This window comes from Hyperoodon ampullatus, assembly GCF_949752795.1.
Source record: "Hyperoodon ampullatus genome assembly, chromosome: 11".
Lineage (NCBI taxonomy): Eukaryota > Metazoa > Chordata > Mammalia > Artiodactyla > Ziphiidae > Hyperoodon > Hyperoodon ampullatus.
This window is the reverse complement of record NC_136924.1, coordinates 37,758,648-37,784,112: the sequence shown is the minus strand read 5'-3', so window position 1 is coordinate 37,784,112 and position 25,465 is coordinate 37,758,648. Positions and strand designations below refer to the sequence as shown.

The 25,465-nt window shown below is 53.1% G+C and overlaps 1 protein-coding gene across 2 annotated transcripts; it reads right to left on the bottom strand.

Moving 5' to 3' along the window:
* Positions 1-3,300: 3,300 nt before the first annotated feature.
* TEF (TEF transcription factor, PAR bZIP family member) lies at positions 3,301-23,296 on the bottom strand (the record flags this gene model as incomplete). 2 transcript variants are annotated; one of them, XM_079715820.1, is made up of 4 exons in its annotated part: positions 3,301-3,516; positions 4,674-4,894; positions 9,471-9,788; positions 23,194-23,296. In XM_079715820.1, the coding sequence occupies 4 exons, from the start codon at positions 23,294-23,296 to the stop codon at positions 3,301-3,303; spliced, it is 858 nt and encodes a 285-aa protein (XP_079571946.1). The 2 variants fall into 2 exon arrangements, with proteins under 2 accessions (XP_079571946.1, XP_079571945.1); XM_079715819.1 differs by lacking the exon at positions 23,194-23,296 and adding an exon at positions 13,043-13,199.
* Between the last annotated feature and the right edge of the window lie 2,169 nt (positions 23,297-25,465).

The following is a 25,465-nucleotide window of genomic DNA, read 5'->3' as shown; positions in this document are numbered from 1 at the left end:
AAAGGATACATTCCCCGCTTCCCTCCCGCCACATCACTCCAGCCCACCGGCAGCGGCACACTCGCACGCACACACGCACGTAAGGCCAGTGGGCTACGCTCTGCCTCTGCCCTCACCGGCTGGGAAGAAGGGTTTGCGCCTTGCCTCCTTCCCCAGCAAAGGTAAAGGAGAGAGAGGCCTGCTGGAATGCCAGCTCCCAGGGGAGGACGCAGAGCCCCACACACTCTGTCACGTCACATGCACTTAGAAAAATAAAACCAAGTGGTGTTCTGGCATCCCCAACACTGTAAGACAGCAATATCCACCTGGAAGTCATCTTTGCCATTTTCTAGAAAAATTTATTGCACTTAATTAACAGATGTTAAAGGAGCTCTGGGGTGGGGCTTTGCCATGAAAACCAGGGGCTTTCAGCCCTTTGCTCCCAGGGCCCTGGATGGAGAGCTGCACAGCACGAAGGGGCCCTTTTCTGCTGGCCCCCACGCCTGCCACCGCACCTCAAGCAGGAGCTGCCTGCCAGGGCCACAGCAGGTCCCCTCACCAGGGTGATGCTTACCGAGTCAAGGTTCACTACTACGTGCCTTCCGCAACCTCAGGACCCAGACAGGCAAACCCTTTCCTTTGGCCAAGGGTAAGAGTAACCCAGGTCCTCCACAAGGCTGCTGGCCACTGTGAAAGCTCTCTCTCTCTAAATATATATATTTCTCTATCTAGATATACATTTATTATATGCATATTCTTGCAACATTCTAGCTCATTCATTCGTGATTTGTCTGTTCTGAGGTTGCAGTGAGGCTGAAGACAGGGTGTTTAGGTAGGGATGGCGCTTCCCAGCCCACTACAAGCCCATAGAAAGCCATTTACATTGGCGTCTCTAGTCTCCAGTGCTTTTTAGAGGATGTCAAAGATCTGAGCATAGGCGCCTCAGTCTTTGGCTGTCAGCCCCAAGACAGAGACGGTCCAGCGGGGAGTCAAGGAGACTCCTAACTCCACAACAGAAACTGAGTAGGCACCACCCTCTCCTCCTGCAAGGACTTGACCCTTAAGCCTGGGAAGAAGACATGCTTACCTGAGCACCCTTTTCCCCAAAATGTCAACCTCCACGGACATCTCCTTCCTGTCCCTGCCAGGCTCCTGGCTCAAAGGGGCTCTTCTAAAAGAAGCCAGCACCACACTCTTCCCAAGTAAGGAGAGAACCAGACACCCACTGGCTGGTGGCAGGGGCGGGGGGGAGGTGTAAAAGGGGAGGGTGCTGGCCAGGCAGAAGGTGGGACAAAGAGAAGAGACATCAGGCCATCATCTCACCCGCTGGGGTCGGAAAGCAGACGCCACCCGGAGACTAAATGTCCATCCCTTAGGGAAAAAAACAGAAAAAAACACAAACCATACACTTCTGGCCAAAGAAAATGAAGAGCTTTTAAGCTGGTGGCTCTTCTACCAATAACAAAAATGAGAAGTGCCCTCTTGGTGGGTGGCCAGACCAGAGGGAGTGTGCCCGGGCGGGCGAGCTGCCCAGGGCAGGACACTGACATGCCGGATGCAACTGCCCTGTTGTGGTTACAATAGAGTGAAAAGTGTGAACACGGTTTTCATAGAACCACAAAGTAAAAGTCAGGGGCCTGCAGGGAGGGCGCTGACATCCCTTGGCCTCAGGGACCCTTGTCAAGTCCCCTGGAGAGACAGGTGTGCAGGTCCCTGGAAGGCCGTGGCGTTCCCCTGGGGTGTGGTCCACGGCCAGTGGATGGCTTCCCCTGCTCTTAACATCTGTTATGAAAAGTCTTTAGGGGTCAAGGCCCAGGACTCCAAGCCACCACTTTAAATAAAGCCAGTGGTGAATGTGACAAAGTGTGCCTGTTACCTCTGACCCCTCCTTACCACAGGCTGCCTGCCCTGAGCAAATAAATACACCCATCTCTGGGTGCCCCAGCTGACCACAGCGAGCAGATGCTTCCACGGATCTCCTTAATTAATCTTTCGGGCAGAGCCAAAGGACGAGTCCAGCTGGACACAAGAGAAAGGAGCAGCTGGGAGGTGGGCCCCTCCGCACCACACCACAGCCAGGCTTGCATGGGTGGCTGTCTCCTGGGACCCAGATCGAGGGGACTCTAGCCTATGTAAATGTCCCAAGAGCCCGCTGTTCCAAAAGAGTGGTGCTGCGACCAGGTGACCACGTGTCCTGCCCGGTGACGCCCTCCAGGCCGCTCGCACGGGGTGGATCCTGAAGCCAGAACTGGGAAGCCCTCTTCTGCTTTTCAGGGAGAGCGGACTCGGGCCCGGCCCGCACGGGAAAGCAGAGCAAGAAAGAGCGGGAGCTTCTCGAGAAACATGCCCCAGCTCCCCACCTACAGCGTGAGGGGCTGTGGAGACCAGTTTTCTGAACACCATGCAGAAGGTGCATCCCATCTCCAGGAAGTTAAGAGACTTTTTCTTTTAAGTCCAAGATCTGAGCTTGGTCACTGGATGAAAAGAAACAGCAGGCCCAGAGGCCCAGTCTGGTGGGACAAATTTGACTCAGGCGGCCTCCACAAGTGACCTGGAGAAGAGGAGATAATGCACGGCGACCAAGGCTCAGAGACCACCACCCTGGGAGTCTCTCCCCAATGGCGGATGGAACGCAGAGGGAACCCCTCACCAGGGCCTCCTCCTTCCAGGCCTCGGAGCCACAGAGAAAAGGGGTGAGGGAGCCAGGAATGGTTGGGTGCACTTCTGTTGCAGGCCCAGACGCAAAGCCCGTCCCAGGCTGTGCTGACACGCAGCCGCTGCGGCCTGGCACCCACGTGGACACTACAGAGGAGCTGGCATATCTTTTTACCTTTGAGGAAGATGGGAACGGATGTTTTTCTCTAAGACTTTCTGGGGAGGACAACAGACCCTCCCTGCCTGGAAATGCGCCCTGCTACCTGAGAAGATGTAAGGGCAACAGCCATCATGACTCATTCTGCAGAGACAGGCCTGGACGGCCCAGGCTGGAGAAGCAGGGAGAGTCAGGGAAGCCTGGGTACCCTGGAAAAGAAGAGCCCATGCTCCAGAGGTCCCCTTCCGGTCCAACTGAGACAGCCAAGAACAGAGACTAAGGCTGGGTCACCACCTCGTAGATTCTCTCGCATCCCGCCAGGGAGGAGGCTGGCCCCCAGGGAAGTAGCCGTGCTGGCCATGTGATAATGAAGCTTGAACGTGAAGGCTCCTGGGGCAGGTGCACCGCCATGCGCCCACGACGAGTCATAAGTCTCCACGCAGGGGTGGGTTTCAGGGGTCCCAGGCAGAGGTCTGAGGTGAGGCAGCGCGCCCGGGCAGGGGCACGGGTTACAAGGGCCCGTACTTGGTCTCATACTTGGACACGATGGTCTTGCACTTGCCCACCTCCTTGCGCAGCTCCGCCACCTCCGTCCGCAGGGCTGTGTTCTCCTTCTCCAGGAAGGCCGCCCGGATGGTGATCTGGTTCTCCTTCAGGCGCCGGGCGTCCCGGGACCGCTTGGCCGCCACGTTGTTCTTCTTGCGTCTCGTCCAGTACTTCTCGTCCTGTCGGGAAGGGTCCTCTGTGGGTCTCTCCTCTTTGCCATGAGGGAACCCAACCTTCCCCTCCTGCCAGCACTGCACACACCCGATTCCTCTTTTAACCCACGTGGTCCAGCCAGAATGAGAGCTGGGACCCCGGGGAAGGAGCTGCATGTGCCTGGGACACCGAGGGGCCCCGCCCTTTCCCAGGGAGGCGGGATGAGAATGCAAGCCTTTGGTGGCATCCGTGTGGAAGGAAGGGCGCTGCACCTACTGGTGGCCTGCCCTGTGCTGCTCCAACATAAAGTACTGCCTATACTCTTGCCTCCCTTAGGCACTCTGGCTGTGGCTAAGGGTGGGTGCTCTGAGTCCAGTCCCCTGAGTTCACATCTTGGTTCTGCCACTTTCTAGCAGTGGAACCGTGTGAGTTCCTTAACCTCTCAATGTCTCATGCCCCTCATCTTTACAACAGGGGATAATTACAGTAATTACCTCATACAGTTGCTTGAGGATAAAATGAGTTAATATGTACAAGGTGCTTGGCTTACCAGTGCCTGGCTTACAGTAAGGACCACATAAAGGTTTACCGTATTTATTGTTGTTATTATTAAAGCCTCAGAAACATCTCAAGAGGCAGGTATGGTTATTCCTACTTTACAGATGAGGAACCTGAGGTCTGCCTGACTCCAAAGCTTATAAGAAAAGTCCTTATGAGTTTTTCACCAGAGGGAAGGGAAAAACTGCAAAATCCTCCTCTCTCTCCCCACTCCCAGTTCCTACAAAACCACCAGCTTGAAGGCTGCTTGCTAATCCCTGGGATGGCAATACACAACTATCCTCTGTCCTTCAAAGTGAGGGCTTGTTCAACCCCAGTTTCTGTGGCCTAGTGAGCTCTTGCCCGAAGGCTGGGTTGAAGCCAGGGAAGTGAGAGCATCAGCACAGCTGGCTGCCAGAAAGGAAAGAGAGAAGCTGCAGGGAGTCATGCTGGGGCCAAATGCCACCCAACTCCTTTTCTTTCTCTCAATTGCTGCAGGATGTGGCTCTAAGCTCTGAACTCATGCCTTTCTAAACATGTCCACAAGGAGGGAGCGTCCTCTAGATGAAATCGGATGTGAAGAAGCACAGCCCCTTGGCTTCTGAACCAACACGGTACCTTCACTATAGTGGATATACCAGGTTACCTTCTGCTCATCGGGGACAAAGACCTTCTTGGCCTTTTTGATCATGGGCTGGGGCTTCAGGTCCTCCTCTGCAAACTTGTGCTTCCGAGGGTTGAACAGCTCCCCGCCTGGCACACTGGAGAGGACCAGGTCGGCAGGGTCGGGATTGAAGTTCACATCCACCTCCACGCAGTTGGGGTCGATGGGACTGGGTGTCTCCCTCTCCTTTTCCAGGGAGGCTTCTGAAAGACACAGAGGCAGGTGGTCCTGAAAGAGTCTAGACTCACTGGACAGCCAAGACTCACGTCACACACCCAGACACCTGCTTGAATCTCAAGGTTGCACAAGCCACTGCCGCTTGGAGGGAAGAAAAACTACAACAGCACCAGCCCCCAAGCCAGATTGGCATATGTGATTCAATTCAACAACACAAACATGGAAAGAATTCTTCCCTTTAGGAACAAAATGCTCAAAAGGAAACAGAGGCCCTCGAAAATGACAAAATTTTCCGATTGTTTTTTCCCCCCCAGAAATGTTAAGCAAAACATTAAATCATCATACCCCCTTAACTTCCTGTGGTTTCAAGTTCTCAAGTAATGAGAAACAGCTGAATCTCACCAGGAACTGTAATGGGTTAGGGACACAGACTGAATAACGAAATGGCTTCCATTTCTGAATCCCCTGAGAGAAATCAGTGGCTCATTTAGTCTTATAACAACTCTGAAAGGGAGACGGGTGTTAACCTTATTTTATAGATGAGGAAACTAAGGCACAAAGAAATGACATGGTTTTCCCAGGATCACATGGATGGTAAATGACTGAACTAAAATTTAAGTCTGGGTCTGGCTGACTCTGAATCCTTGTTCTTCTCCGCCCTACCTGGCTGTGGCTTTATAGTGGACATTGGATTTAAGGAACTTTCAGAATTCAAAGGTTATGTGTTAGGAAGAATCCCCTGGCGGTCCAGTGGTTGGGACTCCGCGCTTCCACTGCATGGGGCGTGGGTTCGATCCCTGGATAGGGAACTAAGTTCCCACAAGCTGTGTGGAGCGGCCAAAACAAACAAACAAACAAACAAACAAACAAAAAAACCTGTTCAAAGCTGATGTGTTATTAGAGACAATTTATTTTAAAAATCTACACCTTTGGCCTACTTGTTCAATGCTACTGATAGGAGTACACAAAATAATTATTCAGTCCACAAATACTTATTGAACACCTACTATATGCCAGGAACTGTCGTGCCAAAGACAAAGCAGTGAACAAAACAAGTAAAAGTCCTTGCCTTCATGGAATGTTATTCTAGTGGGGAAGGCCAACATTACACAAGATAAATTACAAATATCTATATTAAACTGTTAGATGCCAGGTGGATATTTGAGAGAAGAACATTTCAGAGAGTGAACACCAGGTGCATGGTCTGTGCACAGGCAAGCACTGGGATAGTCAAGGAAGAGCAAAGGAGACCAATGTGGCTGCAGTGGGTGAATGAGAGGCAGGAGTAACCGGAAAGGCCCAGAACAGAAAACATGGGGGCTTTAATCCCAATAAAGCAGTGGTGCTCAATAGGGGACGATTTTGTTCTGCAGGGGATATGTGACCATGTTAGGATGGGGAGGAGTATGTTCTACTGGCATCTAGTGGGTAGAAGCCAAGGATGCTGCTAAACATCCCATAGTGCACAGGACAGTCCCTCCCCAACCCCAACAAAAAAATTATCTGGTCCAAATGTCAATAGGGCCACTGATTTTGACTTTCACCCTGAGTTGAAAGAAGTCATTGGAGGGTTCTGAGCAGACGTGTGACATGATCAGACTTAGGTTTTAACTGGATCATGCATATAAACTAACTGTATCCTATCAAAGGGGTTAATTACAAACAACGATGAGTGTCAGAGGAGTGAATGACCAGGGACCAATGTGGTATCTATAGGAATAAACAACAAACAGTCAAGGCACCCAAGGCTGGCAACTAGACCTCCCCTGTCCTGCTGGTGGAAGTATAAATGGCTACAGCCATTTTGTACACTATTTGGCAACACCTACAAATGCTGATTGGGTACATGTCTGATGACCCAGCTGCTCTATTCCTTGGTAAATGCCCGACAGAAATGCATACAGGTATTTACCAAAGACTCACATGCAAATGTTCATGGCAGTGCTATGCACAATCCCAAACTAGAAACATCTCATGTGCCCATCAGCTGAAGAGTGGATAAACTGTGGTGTAGTCATACAATACAACAATGGAATACCATTCACCAATGAAAATGAACAAAGTTCTGCTACAGGCAACAACATGGATGATTTTCACAAATGGAGTTGAGGAAAGAAGCTAGACACAAAAGAATACGTACTACTTATGTCTTTTCTACAGAAAGAACTGAAAAATGAACTCTTTCATTTCTACCATGTGTACAACTCTTAACTTCATCTATATCGTGGCTTTTCTCTCTGTCACAGGAATTTTCCGTAAGTATGTTCTGTAAATCTATTTTGTTAGTTACTGCTGCCCACATGACTTATATGTTACTATAAGGCTAGTTATAGGAAGCTGTAAATGTGAGAGTATAAATGTAATTAACTTATGATTGTTTAAAAAAAGAAGAGAACATAATATACAGTTCCATTTACAGAACATTCGACTATAAGCAAAATGAATCTTTGGTGATGGAAATAAGGATAGCGATTACCTCTGGGGAGTAAGAACCAAGACGGGTCCCAAGGCACTCTGGGGATACCAACAGTGTTCTCTATCCTGATCTGGGTGGTAGTTACACAGGTGGGTTCACTCTGTGAAGATTCATTGAGTGGTATACTTATGATACTGGCACTTCTGGATGCCATACTTCATTAAGAAGGTTTACTTAAAAACAAAATCAAAGGCAAATGCCACCTAGGTGGTCTAAGGTGTAAGAAGAGGGCTCATTTCCAGTTCTGCCCCTACCCACACATGGAACCGGCCTTGCAGCACAACCTGACCAGCACAAAAATAAGCTGCCTTCAGGGACCTCCCTGGTGGCGCAGTGGTTAAGAATCCACCTGCCAATGCAGGGGACACAGGTTCAATCCCTGGTCTGGGAAGATCGCACATACTGTGAAGCAACTAAGCCCTTGTGCCACAACTACTGAGCCTGTGCTCGAGAGCCTGCAAGCCACAACTACTGCGCCTACGTGCTGCAACTACTGAAGCCTGCGCACCTAGAGCCCGTGCTCCGCAACAAGAGAACAAGAGAAGCCCCTGCTCGCTGCGACTAGAGAAAGCCCACGTGCAAAGACCCAACGCAGCCAAAAATTAAAAAAATAAATTAAAAAATAAATGCGCTGCCTTCAAACAAAAATTTGGCTGGAATCAGCTGAAGCCTCTCAAGCTGAACAGTTTACAGGAAAGAAATGAGGGGCAGAGGAACATGTTAAAAGGCAGTACAGGGATACAGTCAGAAAAATCTAGCATGTGCAATACTTTACAGGACAAACAATTCAGCTTCTTCAACAAATAAACTGCAAAGAAATAAAAAGGAGAGGTGGCCCCGTAGATGACACGAGATTTAAGAAACATAAGTAACTGAAACATGTGGGTCTTGTTTGGCTCCTGATTCAAATGAACTGTAAAGCAATAACATTTATGAGACAACTTTTTGGAAATCTGAATGCTGATGGATTTATTGTCAATTTCAGATGTTAAATTGGTATTTTTGTTCTGTTTTTTAAAAGAGCCCTTACAGTTTATATATATATTGAAATATTTATCGATGAAATGATATAATACCTAGGATTTGAATGAAAATAATCAGGTTAAGGGAATGGAAGAGGTTACAGAAAACAAGATAGATTACAAGTTAATTATTATAGAAGCTGAGTGATGTTTACTGGAGATTCATTACAGCAGCCCTTTACTTTTGTATTTGAACGTTTTTCCAAAGGAAAAAAAAATTGAGCCTGACAATTCCTTGCGTGCAGGTCCCCTGGGTTCCACACCAGTTCCTGGGGTCTTTCCTGGGAGACATCAGCCTATACGCCTTGAACTGAACCTGCAGAAAGCTTTGCAGAGCCCCTAAAACAGGGGCCATGCCTCCTCTGGTGGGTTTGTGACCCAGGGGCATGAAAACCAACCAACGGATCTCCAGAGGTAAAACAGAAAAAGGACAAGAGGATGCGGGAGGAATCCCAAAGATGCTATCTGTCCTGGCAGCAGAAATGCCTTCTTCATGCCAGTGCCTGAGCAGTACCTGGCTAAACAGCCAAACATCCTGGGTTCAATGTTGCCTCCACCTCCTACCAGCTGTGTTACCTTGAGCGAGTTACCTGACTTCTCGGTCTCCTCACCTATAAAATGAGGAAAATAGCATCAGTCTCATAAGGAGGTTTTTGTGAGGATTACGTGTTAATGCCCGGCACACAGTAAGTGCTAAATATTATAAATGTTAGCTGCTGTTGTTGTTACTATTATTGTCGCCTGAGCTCTCTAATCATCTGTGGCAAGGCGCGCACGGGGGTAAAGAGCAGCACTGAGCAAATGCAGAATGGATTCCTATCCTGTGAAGCCTCTGGCTGGGAGGGCTCGCTCCACCGGGCTAACCACCTGCGGCAACCAACCAACAGACAGGCTCCGGCTGCTGCCGAGGGGACTGCTGTTTTCACGTCCAGCCTTGGGGGGCCGTCCTGAAGGGTGAGAAGCAGAGGGTTTCTGCTCCCTGCAGGCCCACTGGGACCTCCCGAGAGGAGGAGCTCACTAGGTGCGTGGACACAAGCAGCCCTCAGTGGGAAGCAGATTTCCCCGGATGCGGCAGGTGGCCCTGCCCGAAGGCCCATCACCAACCTGTGCTAGACACGGTTTCCGAGGGCTGAAAGACAGCGGTGGAGGAGGATGGTGGGGACGCCGTGGAGGAGCTGGCCGACTCCTTCCCTTCTAGCTCAGCCACAGGCAGCAGCAGGTTCTGAGCCAGGTGGGTGGGGCTGGCAGGGATGCCGTTCTCCAGCAGGAACTCATCCAGGTCCATGTACTCCAGGTGGAAAGACTCGCCATCATATGGGATGGTCTTGTCCCAGATGGGTGGCATGAGGGAGGCAGAGACGGCCATGGTGCTGGCTGCTGCAGCCTCGTCTTCCTCCAGCTTTTCCTTCCCCTTTTCCTTATCTGCAGACACAAAATCTGTGATGACACATCACTCAAGAGGGTAACTCAATCCCAGGAGGCGAGCAGTGAGCCTCACAGGGTGGACCCACCTCTCTTGGAGTCCTGATCCATCCATGAATGTCAAGAGCCCACTCTATTCTCCAGTTATAACCTGGTGCTTGAACCAGGGGCACTGGTCTCCTTTAGAGGTGGCAGCAGACCCTCATCCACGCCTGGGTTTCCTAGGATGCTCTCCATAAGCTCTGAGGCCTGATGTATCCCCAGGGTTAATTCAGAATGGGCTGTGGGACTACCATCTGCCGGAGAGGTACTACAGGGAGGAAATGGAGTTTCTGACCCTTCCTGATATCTTAGGAAAGGGCTGATTCCTCAGGCCAAGAACTTTTGTGTTCTCCTGTCCTGTCCCCTCCAGCTGCGCTTCTCCACAGCAACCCAGCCCGGGGCTTGAATCCCAGCTCTGCCACCCACTGCAGTGATGTGTGACTTTAGCCATGTTACTCAACCTCTCCCAGCCTCAGTGTCCTCCACTGTAAATAAGGATAAAGCTGCCTCTTTGGTGAAGATCAGAGGTAACATTTGAAAGTGTCTTGTAGAGCTCCTGGCACACAGCAGGCATTCATTATTACCGTGAGCTTGTTCAGGGCAGGGATTGTGTCTGATTCATTTCTAGATCTCGGGGACCAATACAGGAGCAGGCAGACAGTGAGCCATAGGAAGATGTGTATAATGAATGAAGAAGGCTGGGTTTGTAAACAGACTCCCTTCAGGTTTCTCAAAAAGAGAGGGCCTGGAGCTGTCTTTTCAGGACCTTTTTCAGAGCAACCATTTCAAGAGACTTCTATCCCTGAATAAGCAGAGAAGACGTAAGGCAGGTTTTCTGGGAGGGAAGAGAGGGGCGGAGCTGTAGAAGGAGGCCTGCTCCCATTCAAAGCAAAACTAATCAATCAGTGGGGATGGGATCCCACCTAATTGTTTCAGCCCCAAAGTTATACACATGGATTGGATATCCAAGAAAGGGTAAATTAAGAAAAAAAGATGAGAAAAATGTGACAAGGTTGGAAGAAAATCAAAGTGACAGGGAGGCTAATCAGAGAAGTGGGAGGTAAAATCATGACAAGTTCATAACGGGTTTTCAAATTGAGGGAGACAACTTTGAGTTCTGGATTCTGAAATGAAAGAGAAATCAAATATGATTATGTTGGAAGTGAACCAGTCATGCACGGACTCCTAGACCACAGACAGCCAAAAAGCAGCCTGTTGGTCCAATAAAAATGGACACACCCAGTGAGTTAAGAAGGTGGAGGTTTTGACAAACAGAATTTGGTCATGGCTTCTAATACAAATTAACTCGAATTCTTGCAACTGCCTTCTGTACCGGGCTTTGGTTTAAAACCAAATGGGAAGTAAGAAAGCCAAGCTTTGGTGGGCTGGGTGGGCCAGATGGCCTCCCTGGTCTCCTTCCTTGGGATACTGACTCTACATTCTGTTCAGAAATGACTGAGATCCATGTTGGGCGGGGTCATGGGGATCAAAGGAGGCAGCAGAAGGGAGGAGACAGAAAAACAGCCCTACTAAAAGGACAAGTAACACTGAGTTCCAGGTTTTGTCTGGCCTAAGCAATTAAGCGTATTTTTAATCAGTGTTTTTATAAGATGGAGTTTTAATTGTAAGAGATGATAAAGGACTAGGCCCCTCACTCAGGTCAGAGGGATTGACATCATCAGTGGTTGCCAGTGATACAGTAAAGAGCATGTAAGGGCTAGCTACGTGACCTTGAGGAAACATCCTCACCTCTCTGAGTCTCAGCTTTCTTCATCTGAGAAGTGGGGTAATACCCTACTGGATGGCTGTGGAAGACTAAATAAAGATTATGCCAAAGTGCTTTGTGAGCATTCTGCAAATGTAAGGGAGTATTGTGATGGATGGTTATTGTTTGGTAATCGGACAGAACCTGACAGATGTGTACACCTGTCCTGAGGCAGCTTAACTCAGCCCCAGATTTGGAACAAAGCACTGCCTTAAAAACAAACAAAAGGGTCTGTGCATATGAGGTCCTGAAGCAGGAGAAGAGAGCCTGGCCTCACCTGATGTGCGGAAGCTACTGGTAACCCAACCCATAGGGATGGGAGCCTGAGAACACACCCAGGAAAGGAAGAGAAATGGCGTTTTAAAAAATAAAATTAATCCCCCCAGACAGGTAATTCACAAAAGGCCCATTCCTTCCCAAATCCCTGAACTACACCAGTGGTTCTACGAAATTCAAATCTCTCAGATTGAAATCCTACCTCAGTGCACCTAGAACTCCACTGTAGGTGGCACTCCTGCTGCTCCCTGAACCTCATGTTCCCAGGCCAAAAAACAAGGCCAAACCTGCTTTCCACATAAGCCCCGGGGACCCTTGTGGCCTAGGAAACAAGACAAAGCCCAGCCCTGCCACTGTGGCCCCAAAGACTAGGGTCAGCCCCAAACAACCAGGAGAAGGGCCTCAGTGGCCTCGTTCTAACCCTCATCCCTCTACCTGTCTCATCCCAACCTCCCCCTCAGAAGGCGCCTCCCATTCCTTCTCCTGACACCCCTCCCCCACCTCAGCAGCAGCCCTGAAACTCATTTCCAGAAAATCTCCAGTGAGTACCTAGTACCTGGGGATACTCACACGCAGGGATGAAGACAGGTCCTCCTCTCTGGAGGGGGGACGGCCATATACGAAGACAATTCGCTATCAGGGCATCTCAAACTTTAGTGGACTTTGGAATCACGGAGGTGGGGTGGGGCTCTCCTTAAAATGCAGATTCCTGTCCCAGGAGCCGCAGAGTCGGTGGGTAAAGGGTGGGGCCCAGAAATCGGCATTTTAAGCAAGCACCCCAAGTGATTCTGATGCAGGCGTCCCCAGAGAAGGCGCCCTGGAGCCTCGTTTAAGGGGCTGCTGCGACCCCCATCAGCCTCCTCAGTAAACCTTACACGTCGCGCGCGCTCCCGGCCACCCCAGTGAACCTCCTCACTGCGACCCCCACTCTACCATCTCCCTCCTGACCCTTCCCCGCCAACCCCCATCTGACCCAACCTCTCTCAACTCGTCCCCGACCTTCTCTTCCCACCCCCTTTGCCTCGCCCTCCGGGCCCCTCATCATCCCTGGCCCCATACCCCTCCGCTGGACCACTTCACCCCGACCTCCGACCTCCGAGGCCCCGCCCTCAAAAGGCCCCGCCCCTGCAGAAACCCCGCCCCCAGGCGCGCGTGGACCCCCTCCCCTCACCTAGGCGCGCCTCGCGCGGGGGGTTCTCCATCAGCTTCTTCAGGACCAGAGGGAAGGAGCCCGGCAGGCCCCTTTCCCCGGCTGCGCGCCCCGGCCCCGGGCCCGGCCCCGCCTGCGGCTCTACAGGCGGCTTCTTTCCGCCGCCCGCGTCGGACATCGTGCCCCGCGCTCTGCTCGCGCGCCTCGCCTCCCCCGCCCGCCCCCCGAGATGGGACTGAGCCGTGCGACCCGCCGCAGCTGCCGACACGGGCAGCTATTGCGCAGGCGCCCAGCGGCACCCCCGCCTCCCTCCATCCCTACCCCGCCTGCGGACAGGCTCTGTCATATTAATTATTCATAAGGCCAGGCCAACTTCCCCGGATGGCAGCCTTAGATTGGCCCGCCCCACGAGAGGGGCAGGCTCAGCCTTCCGGGCCGTAATTGGTTAGGCCGCCCGGGTAAACGAGACACGTGCGGGGCCAGGTGAGGAGCAGGGCCGAAGGCCCCGCCCCGTTCGCCTCTCTGTCACCTGATTGGTGCCTGCTGGAGTCTTGGTCGTAGGCCCTTTTCGGCGACAGCCCCTTCCCCTCTACCAGCGGTTTCACCTTCGCCTCCTTCTTCGTAACCCCTGCCCTTCTTTCGGACCACTGTAACCGCTCTCCCTTCCCTCGCATCCCAATCTCACCACCTTCTGGACGCGCTGAAGGGAGGCGGGGCTGGGAGCAGCCATGCCAGAGGGGGAAGCCTATCAGAGAGCCCCCCCGCGGGTCACGTGGAGATGCAGCCGAGTCCAGTCGCGTGGGGAGGGGAAAGAAGGAAGGCGCGGAACAGCCAATGGAGGGCGGGGGCGGGGCCCGGGGCGGTGCACGAGGCGCAGCACGTGCGGGGCTGCGGCGGGGCGGGGCGCAGCGGGCCTTTCTATTCCGGGGACTCTGCCCAGGGTCGTGGGACAGAGACGCAGAGGCCAGTCCTCACCCTACCTCCCGCGCGATCTAGAGGTTGGCTGAGGGCAGGGCCGGGGACGGCGACCTGTTCCCGTAGGGACGGCCCGAGCAGGCTTGGCCGCCGCTGAAGGGGGTGTCAGGTTCCTCACTGATCCCGGGTTTCTGGTGCGGGCGTGGCGGCCAGATAAACACTAGCGTGGAGGGAGCATTCTTGAGGCCGCGGGTGGAGAGAGAGAGCCTGGCCCTGAGCCAGAGCCAGAGTACACGCTTCCGTCCTCGCACTTACTAGCTTGTGACCTTGGGAAAGTCCAGTTGCTTCACTTGAGCCTGTTTCTTCGTCCATAAAATTTAGGGGTTGGGCTAGATAATCTCTAAAGCCCTAAACAGCTCTGAAATTCTGTTCCTCTCTAGGACCTTCCCTTCTTTTTCCTAGGGTAAAAAATAAAACAAAATTCCTTTACACAGGGTACCGGTTACACATTTTGTGGGACAACTACCTCTTCTCAAAATATTTACAGATACTCGGAGTTCCTCAGGAAACGGCTAAAAATATGAAACGTGAGGGGGTACACAAGTGTGGAGGCCTTCTAGGAAGCTGCTCCTAAGTGGCACCCAGAACTTTGTACCTCTTTACAGCACAGATCATACCGTGCCTTGGACCCAAACAAAACTAGACTCTCCCTCCCTGAGAGGGCAGGGACTTCGGCTTATTTGTTCTGTATCGGCCAGTGACTCCCGCCTTCCACGAACAGGGCTGGGGGAATGGCAGGGCCTAGTCCCTGGTTTATAGGGTAGGTGCGTGACCGCGACACCCAGCTAGGTACAATCAAAACTGGGAGTTGAGGAGGAAGAAGAGGCTGGGCCCCTGAGCAAGCCTGGAAATCAAGAGGTTTGAAGAGGGCTTCCCTGCTGGCGCAGTGGTTGAGAGTCCACCTGCCGATGCAGGGGACGCGGGTTCGTGACCCGGTCCGGGAAGACCCCACATGCTACGGAGCAGCTGGGCCCGTGAGCCATGGCCACTGAACCTGCGCGTCCGGAGCCTGTGCTCTGCAACGGGAGAGGCCACAACAGTGAGAGACCCGCATACCTCAAAAAAATAAATAAATAAAATAACAGAGGTTTGAAGAAAATCTGGGTGGTGGTCGAGGCCAGGGGATGGAGCTTGACTCCAAAATTCAAGTTCTTATGGCCACACTAATTAGACTTCAGTCACTGTCTGACTCTGATACCTCCAGCCAATTACTTCATCTCTCCAGGCCACCTTTCCTTATATGTCAGACGGCGATAGGGCAGGATTGACCTTGTGAGGCTTCCTAAGCCAGTTCATATAAAATGTACAATTGCAACCCTGCCACAAACAGTAGTTTTCATAGTTTTACTACCACTGATGGGTACAAATCCACTGCTTGGTGTATCCATCATCCTAGAGGCAGGTATGGTGCCCATGTCACTATTTAGTGAAAGTGCTAAATTGTGTACAGAAAATTTGTTGTGTTGTTGTTAGTGGTATTCTGTATGTGGCTAAACTAATATATCTTTAGGATAAACTGACCTAGTGGGTTTTTTTTTTTTTTTTTTTGGCCTCTCCTGTTGCGGAGCACAGGCTCCGGACGCGCAGGCTCAGCGGCCGTGGCTCACGGGCCCAGCCGCTCCGCGGCATATGGGATCTTCCCGGACTGGGGCACGAACCCATGTCCCCTGCATCGGCGGGCGGACTGTCAACCACCGCGCCACCAGGGAAGCCCTGACCTAGAGGTTTTTAGAAACAAATTTCAAAGGACGGTCCGAGGAAATTGATTAAAACAACATATGAAGTTTTTTTTAAAAATGGCTAGTTTGGCCGCAGAGCAGCTTGCTGGATTAGAGTTCAATGTATATTTTCATGGCTAATGTGACATTATTGAGGAGAAAAAATTTCTCAAGGTACTAGAGAAGGATTTGTAGTAACATAACAGTGGAAGGTTATAACATTCGTTTTATGACAAAGGTGGTATGTAGTAAGAGGGAGTACAGATTTAGATTTTTTTTTAAAGCTGCAGTTGTCCAAAAGGGATAATGCCTACTCTGCTTATCACCCATCCTGGAGCAACTGATTTAACAGGCGAGTGGCACTGGTGAGAAGCTCAGTAAGCAGCTTAGGGCCTTAAAACTTAGTTTTGATTTGGTCCTCTGTTCATGTACCGACACTCCCCAAAGAGGGTTTTTTTTCCCCTGGACAACCGCAGGGTAAATGGTGTGTCACAAGCACCATGGCAGGAGCATTATAAACATGTTCTCTCTCGTGCTTCCTTGCAAGCTGGGAGGTGAGCTACGCTGCCAACTGGCAGCCCTCAACAGCACCATCCTGGAGGCGGGAGCCATTATGCTCTTGTCTTCCTTCTCTGGCTGATCCGAGAAGAGCCACAGCATCCTGTTTCTACCTCTGCCTCCTATCAGTAAAGTGGGAATAACAGCTCAGCCTTGCCCCTTCTCTTAGTGGAGGAATAAATGTTGTGAGAAGTAATTAGCTAATTTCCATAGTGTTTGTGAGCCCAACAAAGAAAGAAACTCTATAAAAAGAACATGTTATTACATGGTTAAGACCTTAAAGCTATGAAGTGATACCTTAGTATTTTATAGTAATAGGGTTTCAGTGCAGCAACTTCTTGAGGGAAGTGTGGTCTTGGGGCAACAGTGACTTTGTGGGGATGGGATGCAGACCTGGGTAGAGTCTCTCCACAGCGCTGTCCAGCCACTTGTCCTTGAGCTAGGTACTTCTGCTGCCTGAGTCTCAGTTATTTTTCTCTTGGAAACAGAAATGGATCTGCTTACCTCATAGAGTGGCTATGAGGATTATGTGTGGGAAGCAATGTCAAGTGCCAGCCTGAACAGTGCATGGCATGGAGTGCGTGGGCCTCCACCCTTCCCCTTCATTCAGGTTGTGTCGGGTGAGGCGTAGGATTATTTTGGGTGAGGGGACAAGGCTGTGGGTGGGTTCTACAGTCTAAGCTACTGCAGAGAAGGGATGTGCAATGTCCATTTTCCAGAGCTGGACTGGCTTTAAATTCTACTCTTTAGTGTTCCAGAAACTTGCTAACCAACCCAAGTTAAAAATTTAATTCAGTTGAGCATATGCAGAACAGGTGCCTTTCATTAAGCCTCTATACCAATTTGGATTATTTAAATTTGAAGTTCAGAGGAGCTAAAACTCCAGCATGGGAGCCTTTGACCAGATACCGCATGATGATCTCTTTGGCCACATAGTCAGCATCGAACAGGACACGGTACGACTCCGTCTTCTGACTTACAGCACAATGTGACATGAGCCTGGTGTCTGTAAGAGCAGGACGGTGAGAAGGCTTCCATTGAGCTCTAACAAAGCCCAGTTATCTGTGTGCTTTGCGATACCAAATGCAGGAGAGCACAGAGCTTTGTTCAGGGTAGTAACTCAGTAAGTATTTGTTGGCTTGCTTTGTTGTTGGTGCTGGTAGGAGGGTTAACAAAACCTTTCAGAGCCAAGTCATATACATTTGGAACGTTATTAACGTTAAATAACAGTCACTGTGTTTGATTCACAATCAAACCTGGAATAACAAACATGAGCCATCTTTATGGCAAGTCTCCTGCCACTGGCCTTGCCAACAACTGCCTCCTTTTGAGCCCACATACCTGTGGCTGCATGGTTCTGGGCTGTGGTTTGTACCTCGGTCTCAGTGTGTCCTAGGGGAGAAGTGGCGGGTGGAGGCCCTTGGCTAACGCTTGCCCACCTCTTCAATACTCTCAAGAGTGCTAGTTTCCTGTTCGGCTTGCATTTTGTCCGCTGCCCAGTTTCGGATTGTAGAAGGGAATGCCCCAAGAGTGCCATTTCCAGAGAGCAGCCCTCACCTCCAGGCTCTGCCACGTCTCAACAGCCATTTCCTGACAGCCAAGGGCTCTCCAGTGGAAGCTGTGTTGGTGCAGTGGTAGGGTGTGGGCTCTGGAGCTGGAACACCTAGGTCTGATTCCTGCTTTGACTACTTCCTGTGTGACCTTGGGCAAGTTACTTAACCTCTGAGCCTGAGAAGGAAAGGAGTCAATTCAGGTGCACTGCTGAGACTAGCACTTGGAGCATAGCAAGTGCTCACCTGAGGTTATCACTTACCACAATTTCATGTTGGGTTGTCCTGGAAACACCCTGTTCCTCCTAAGCTACCACTTCCCCAAGAATGGGTTGTGTGTGTGTGTGTGTGAGTGTGTGAGGCAGACTTTGCAGGCAGGGAAGTGATGGCCTCACTCTTCTTTTTTTTTGCGGTACGCGGGCCTCTCACTGTTGTGGTCTCTCCCATTGCGGAGCACAGGCTCCAGACGCGCAGGCTCAGCAGCCATGGCTCACGGGCCCAGCCGCTCCGTGGCATGTGGGATCTTCCCGGACCGGGGCACGAACCCGTGTCCCCTGCATCGGCAGGCGGACTCTCAACCACTGCGCCACCAGGGAAGCCCCTCACTCTTCTTTATGACCTTCAAGGCCCTGCACGCTCTCCCCATTGCGGGTCTCTCCAACCTCACCTCTTCCTTCCTTCCCACTTAATAAAACACCTCCTGCAGCCACAGTGGCCTTTCATTCCTCAGACACATGTGTCTTTCTTGCCCCAGGACAGGGCCTTTGCAAGTGTGGTTCCCTCAGCCTGAAAGTTCTTGAGGTACCTGGCTCTTCGTCACCCTCCAGGCCTTGGCTCAAATGTCACCCCCTCAGAGAGGCTGGCCCTGACCTTCCCGATTGCTGACTCTCTGTCTCCCCGCTGGAATGCAAACAGCAGGCGAACAGGGGCAGCGTTTGTCTCACTCACCCCTGTGCCACAAGTGTAGCAAGGACTCAACACGATGAATGTTTGGATGACTGGAAAGGCACTGCCCTGAGACCTGGTTCCAGAGACCCCGGGGAATCCTGTGGGCAGGGAGGAGCCTGGAAGCCGGCCAAGCTGGGTTGGAGCCCCTCGACAACGTGTGGCCTTCCCATCGCTGAGCCTCAGCCTCCTCATCTGTACAATGGATCATCACAACTCCCTTGCAAAGCCATTTAGCAGACGGAGATGTAAAAGCACTGAGCACGGTTCCCAGGACACACCTAGGGAACAGGGGCCATTAGAACCAGGATTCATTCCTTTAGCAACCTAGCCTTGGGACAGGCCCATTAAGATGTAAAAGCCATCTGGACTGCTGGACGCTGCTGTCAGCTTCTGGCACTCGGTGAGAATGAGTTTCTCACGTTTCCCTAATTGGTGATGGGGATGGGACGGGGTGGGGGGACAGGTAGAGAAGAAGGATGAGTCCCTGACGCTGGGGTGAAGAAGAGGCAGGCCTGCATGCTGGCCCTGAGGGTAGCCAGTTCCTCTGAGCATGTTTCCTTGCCATTTAGGAGGTGGTAGTGAGGATTAGAACTAGCACATCCCGTACAAAGAAGGTCCCTTCCCGCACTTCTTCCCTGGAAGCAAACTTCATGATTTCTCAGGTTTGCTCTGGTTCCCCAAGACAGGGAGTGGAGGTGACCACATGGACCTTACTGACGCCAAGCCCAGGACAGCCCAGGCTGCACTGAGTCCACTCTCTCGCCTGTTCACCTCAATCCCCCAAGAGGAGGCTACTCAGACCCCTGCCTCTGCCCCAGCGAGTCCCACTGAGATCGGGCCTGTTATCATTCGGCCCTTTCTCTGGCCAGCTCAGCTGGGCTGTCCTGTTTGCTGCGGGGCTGTTGGCACCATGCCCCCAGGAGCCTCAGCGCGTGTTTCCAAGGAGACAGCCCTGAGTATGCTCCCACAAACTTGCAACGTCCCCTTCTTTCAAGGAGAATATCCATGGAAAGGAGGGTGGAAATGAGGGAGTGAAGGTCGGATTGCAAATGTGATGTCCGTGGAAGGAGCATAGTGCCAGGCCCAGCTGCTGCTTGCCTTTCGCAGAGAAAACAGTGTGGTACTTCACAGTTTGCAAACGTTTTCACATGGGATAGCTCATTGAATCCTGGCCACAAGCCTGTGAAGCAAGTATTCTTCTCAGATTGGGGATGGAGAGAGGCATGTCAAGGAAACCGTGCTGGGTGGCCCGCAGCGATTCTGGTTAGGAGCTCCTGACACGGGGAACCTGCCTGCTCAGCTCAAAGTGATGGCCTTGTTCAACCTCTGGTATGCTTTCATGCTACATGGTTCCCTGAAAAAGAGGCCTGAGTGACCAAAGTTGGCAGAAGGATGAGGGGCGGCCTCTGAGCACAGCCAAGGAATGAGGGAAGGATAGGGTGTAAAGAGCTAACAGTGTGGTTTGGAGAAGCCAGGTCTTTCCAGAATCTGGAAAAGGAAGTGTGAGAGCCTGGAACAGAAAGAATGGCCTCTTGGAAGAGGATCCTTGGGGGAAAAGGCAGGTGCGGAAACAGGAAGAACAGTCCTTAGGGGTCAGGGCCCAGAGGCAGAGGGGAAACTGAGTCAGAGCTTGGGGCACAGACCCACTCTCTGGTTGGACGTAGATTTCTCTGCCTACAAGAAAGTTGGTTGAACGGGTGGCCCAGAGTGAGGGACCACCGGCTGGTGGCTGTAGCCTGAAGCCGAGGAGTCTCAAGCCTGGTCAGCACTGTTGGAGGAAGTCTGCTTAACCAGGAAAGGGGGGGAGTCTACACAGGCTGGGGTGGGAGGCCCAGGGCAGCAAAAGGTAGAGGCCCCGAGGTCGGGGCTCAGGGAGCGTCCTTGAGTTAGAAAATGGAGAGGCTGCAGGGAGGTCAGAGTCTCGTGAGGGCACGTTCTCACCCTCCGCACGGCTCTCCTCTGATGCCCCCTCCTGCTGGACCCAAGGTGTGCTCTGCAGGTGACCCCCGTGTGAGCTGAAGCACAGTCACCGGGCTGGGGAGAGTGGGGACTCTTTGTAAAGAGGTCCCCGTCCCCCACCCCGGAGAAACCTGTGCCGCTCACACCAAAGCACCGGGCGAGCAGTCCTGAGGGGCAACCAGCGCCTCTGTTGCCCTCCTCCCGGGGGTCCGAAGCCAGAGTGAGGGATGCACGCGGGGGAGAAGCCCTTGAACGAGACGGGTTTGAACTGCGCGGGTCCACTTACACATGGATTTTTCCACTAACTACGTACAGTACTATCTGATCTGTGGTTGGTTGAATCCAAGGATGTGGAAACATGTACTCACGGGGTGACTATAAAGTTATACGCAGATTTTCAACTGTGAGGGGGGTTGGGCCCCTGACCCCCATGTTGTTCAAGGGTCAACTATGCTTGCTACGTGCCCACTGGAAATCCTAGTTCTGAGGGTGTGTGTACTCTCTTCACCAAGGTATATTGCCTTCAGGTGGATACTTCTAATTTTATGAAAGATTTGGAGAGTCTGGGAGCTTTGGAAAGTGGCGATGGCAGGTTAGGGGCAGTAATAAGAGCGAGGTCTTTGTGGGTTACACTGACCCCCTTGACTCTTCAACCCTCGTCCCCTTATTTCATCCACCCATTGGCATCTGTCAGTCTGTCCGGGTCTCATGCTTCTGACTCTCAGTGAGACACCACGTAGAGAAGTGACAGGAGGTGGCCTGAGACTCTGGTCCATCCCCCGTGGGCCAACCCAGCTGTACCAAACCAACTGTCCTCTGTGAGGTCGCCAGTTCTCAGCAGAGCTCTCCCTGAGACCCTGGGCGAGTCCCCTCCGTGCTGGGCCCTGACTTTGCCGTCCACGGTGCGCAGTGGGGACTTTGCAGCTGTCGCGGGGCCCTGGGGACCAGCTGGGAGCCGGGGACCAGCAGCTGCTGCCGCTCTTCACAGACCTTGTTATTCAGGTCCGAGGAGCAGCGCCCTGAGTTGCCCCCAAGACCCCTTTCCTGCCCAGCCGGGAGCTGACCCTGCAGACCCGCCGGCAGCCCAGCTGCTCCCTGTGCCCGCACTGGGCCACCTGGGCCACCCTACCTTCCCTGGGTGCCCACACCAAGAAGGGAGCCCTATTCCTCCAGCTTTTGGAAGGACTTCCAGCCTCACCTACCCACACGGGGTGTTCAGAGATGGCAAGAAAAAGTCAGCTGTGGTTCATCGGCCAGGCCGAGTTGAGAGTTTCGAGGTGATGGGCTTCTCCTGGTGAGCAGCTGGGGTCCTGAGTGCCAGGAGGGCACAGACTGCCCACAGGTGAGGCCTGAGGGGGGCCTGGAGCTAGATGAGAGAGCCCACGGAGGACCCTGCCCCGAGCTCTGGGAGCCGCCTTCTTCCCTGGGGCAGTGTCTCCATGAATGGAGCCTGCCGCCCTCCTTTCCTGAGCCTGGCTCCCCGAGCTGTGTCAGGGCAGGGGCTGTGGTATGTGTCCTCGGCCTCCAGTTTGGGAGTGGCCTAAGGGTCCCATGGGAGGAAGTCCTGTGGGGACAGCCAGGGCTGCCTGGTGATGAGATGTATCAGGTGCCAGCACAGCAGGTGAGGGAGAGGCCCGAGTAAGGTCCCTTGAGGGGACACCTGGGACTCCTAAGTCAGACTCTGGCAGCCGAGGGCAGCTGGGCTCCTTTAAAGGCGCCTGTGGAGTTTGAGCAATGAGGACCTGGCATCTTAGAAGAGAAGCGATTTGGAGAAATATTTGGCAAGAGGGGGCCCCCTGAGCAGGCTGGCGCCCAAAGTTCGCATGGCCCTGGGTCTCTCAGGCAGGACTCGGGAGACACCTGGTGCTGGCTGCCCGCTCTGCCCCTCGGTCCACACCCTCCTCCGCCGGCTCCCTCGCCCCGTGTTTGCCTGTGGTATCCTAGGAACCGGGGCTTCCAGCCTGTGGTCCTGTTACATAACAGCTTCCATCCCATCCACGGGTTCAGCCCTCCAGCGAGCGGGAGCCGAAGCAGACGCCCAAAGAAAAGCGTCTTCTCCAGACACGGGAGGCTGCCCGAATCTACAGTCTCTGCCGGTCCCCTGCCGCCCCAACATGCAGAGGGAGGGAACTTAATAAGCAGTCAGCATCCAGTGCGTACTCTCAGCGGGGCCCTCTGGTCCTGTCCTTGTCCCGCGTGAGCACGGCACCTGTCAGTGGCCACACGCTGGCCGCGGCTTCCCAAAGCTAGCAGGCCCTGGGGGCAGTCCCTGAGTGACAGTGCCACTCCCTACCGTGTCCCTCTCTGCAGTCCAGCCCTTCCTCGCCCAGGAAGAGGCCAAGGGCAGACTGCTGCTGGGAACCCTCCCTTGCTTGGAGATGTCTGTCCGGCCAATGTGCCTATGGCGGCCTCCACCCCTTGGGCACCTGGGCAGCCATCCATCACAGACCATGTCCTCTCCTACCTGTCTTCTTCTCTGGCCAAGGCAGAGAGTGCTCCAGAAGGGACTTGAGGACCTCAGGCATGTCCATGGCAGGGGCCACTCCAATCCTGTCGCAGCTCGACATGGCCCGGCAGGGGGTGCTTGCTGGGGGAGTTTAGAAGCAGCTGGAGAGGCAGGAGCTGGCCTGGGAGCCACAGGCTCTGGAGGCAGGCGGGGCGGGAGCCCGAGGCAGCCAATGGGCAGCACGGTCCCCGGCCCGCCCGTCCACCCCCAGCTCGGCCACCTGCCAGCTCCGGCTGCAGCCAGGCCTTCCCTTCCTGCTGCCTGGCAGGGCGGACCTGGCCCTGCGCCAGCCTCAGCACGTGGAGACACAGCACCAATCCTCTGACAGAGAGCCTGGTGTTATCTAACTTTGCAAAGGGAAGTTCTCCCCCAGGCTGGGAGCCAGGACCGGGCCTGCCAGGTGAGAACAGTGAGCATGCACTACACACTCTGGCCCACTGGGCAGAGGATCCCTGGAGGCTGGGCCCCGCGGAGAGCAGGGCCTGCCGAGGAAACCAGCCAGGGCTGGGCCCCAAGACCCTGGCAGCAGGTAGCTCAGCCCAAGGATGTACTGTGTTGGCACGCACAGGCACACGAGTGGGCGTCACGCACCTACCTGTGGGCTTGTGAGTCTCAAGGGGCTGTTGGCATGTTTTGATGCTGGTCCATATGCTATGAATGCACACGTGCCCTCCCAGGCATACGGTGTGCATGTGGCATGCATAATTGGGGCTTTACACCATCTGCAGAGCCTGAAGCCTGCTCTTCTAAGGGGAGTGACAAACCTGCAGCCTGGGGTTCCTTTGGTCTTCGGGGACGGGGAGAAGAGGCAGGTGCCTAGCGGACAGGTGCTGGAGGGCAGGCAGAGCAGGCACCACTGAAGGGGGACAGCTCTGTCAACCGGGCTCAGGCTCGTCCTGGACGATGTCCTGCTTCCCAGCCTGTGTCCCAGCCTGCGGAACCTGGTGGCAATTGGCTGTTTGCTGTAGTCCCCTCCCTGGCCCTCTCACCAGGACACTGGCCTCGGAGGTCCCCAGGCCACTTACCTGAACGTGTGGTTGAAGCCAAAGTTCTGTATGTCGCCCTCCACAAAGACCAACACCTGCCTTGGCCGGCTGGGGCTGGGGGTGGGGTGGGGGAGGGGGCCTTGGCTCCACCTCTCCACGCACTGATGTGGCATCTAGAGCAAGCTGCTGGGTCTCAGTTCCAAAACCACTGAATGTTGTGACCTCCAAGGTTCCTTTCAGCTCTGGTTCTGTCTCTGACGCTCCAGGTTGGATGCAGTAAGCATTTGGTTCCCTGCACCATAGCTGATTTCTATGTAGTCTTTCCCTGCTTTCTAAAATTCCATTTTGCACAAACAGCAAATACTTCAGGACGCCTTCTAGCCTCTCCTCTTCCCAACAGCCCCAGCTTATCCTCCAATTACCCTCTTTGCCACCCTAATAGTCCTCCCCAAACCATGTTCTTTTCCCAAATTAATTCAAAATTAATTTCAAGTTTTGAATACAAAAAACAGTATATGGCTCAAAGCTCAAAACTTTTGATAAAGGTATACTTTTTATTTATTTTTGGCTGCGTTGGGTTGTTTTTCTGTTGCTGCTCACAGGCTTTCTCTAGTTGTGGCGAGTGGGGGCTGCTCTTTGTTGCGGTGCGCGGGCTTCTCATTGCGGTGGCTTCTCTTGTTATGGAGCACGGGCTCTAGGCGTGTGGGCTTCAGTAGTTGCGACACAAGGGCTCAGTAGCTGTGGCTCGCAGGCTCTAGCGCGCAGGCTCAGTAGTTGTGGCGCACAGGCTTAGTTGCTCCGCGGCATGTGGGATCTTCCCGGACCAGGGCTCGAACCCGTTCCCTGCATTGGCAGGCGGATTCCTAACCACTGTGCCACCAGGGAAGTCCCTGATAAAGGTATACTTTAGAAATGTCATTTCTATCCGTGTCCCTCCTCCTCGTTCCCCTTCCTCATAACAGATTTAATTTCTTATTTATCCTTCCAGTGCCCTTTGCCTCTGTGAAACCGGGGGTGCTGGCAGTGGGGGACAGTGAAGGTGCGGAGGACCTGGCACGCAGGCTGTCTTAAGTTGACCTGTGGCTTGCAGGCTGGGGCTGAGGCTGGGCCAGTGCATTAACCATTCCTTGGCCCAAAAACACTTTTGTGTTCGAGACTGGCTGACCCCAAAGGTGGGGTGGGCAGGCGCCCACAGAGCATGATTTCAGAGGCGACAGGAGGTCCCCAACGTGTCTCAAATACAC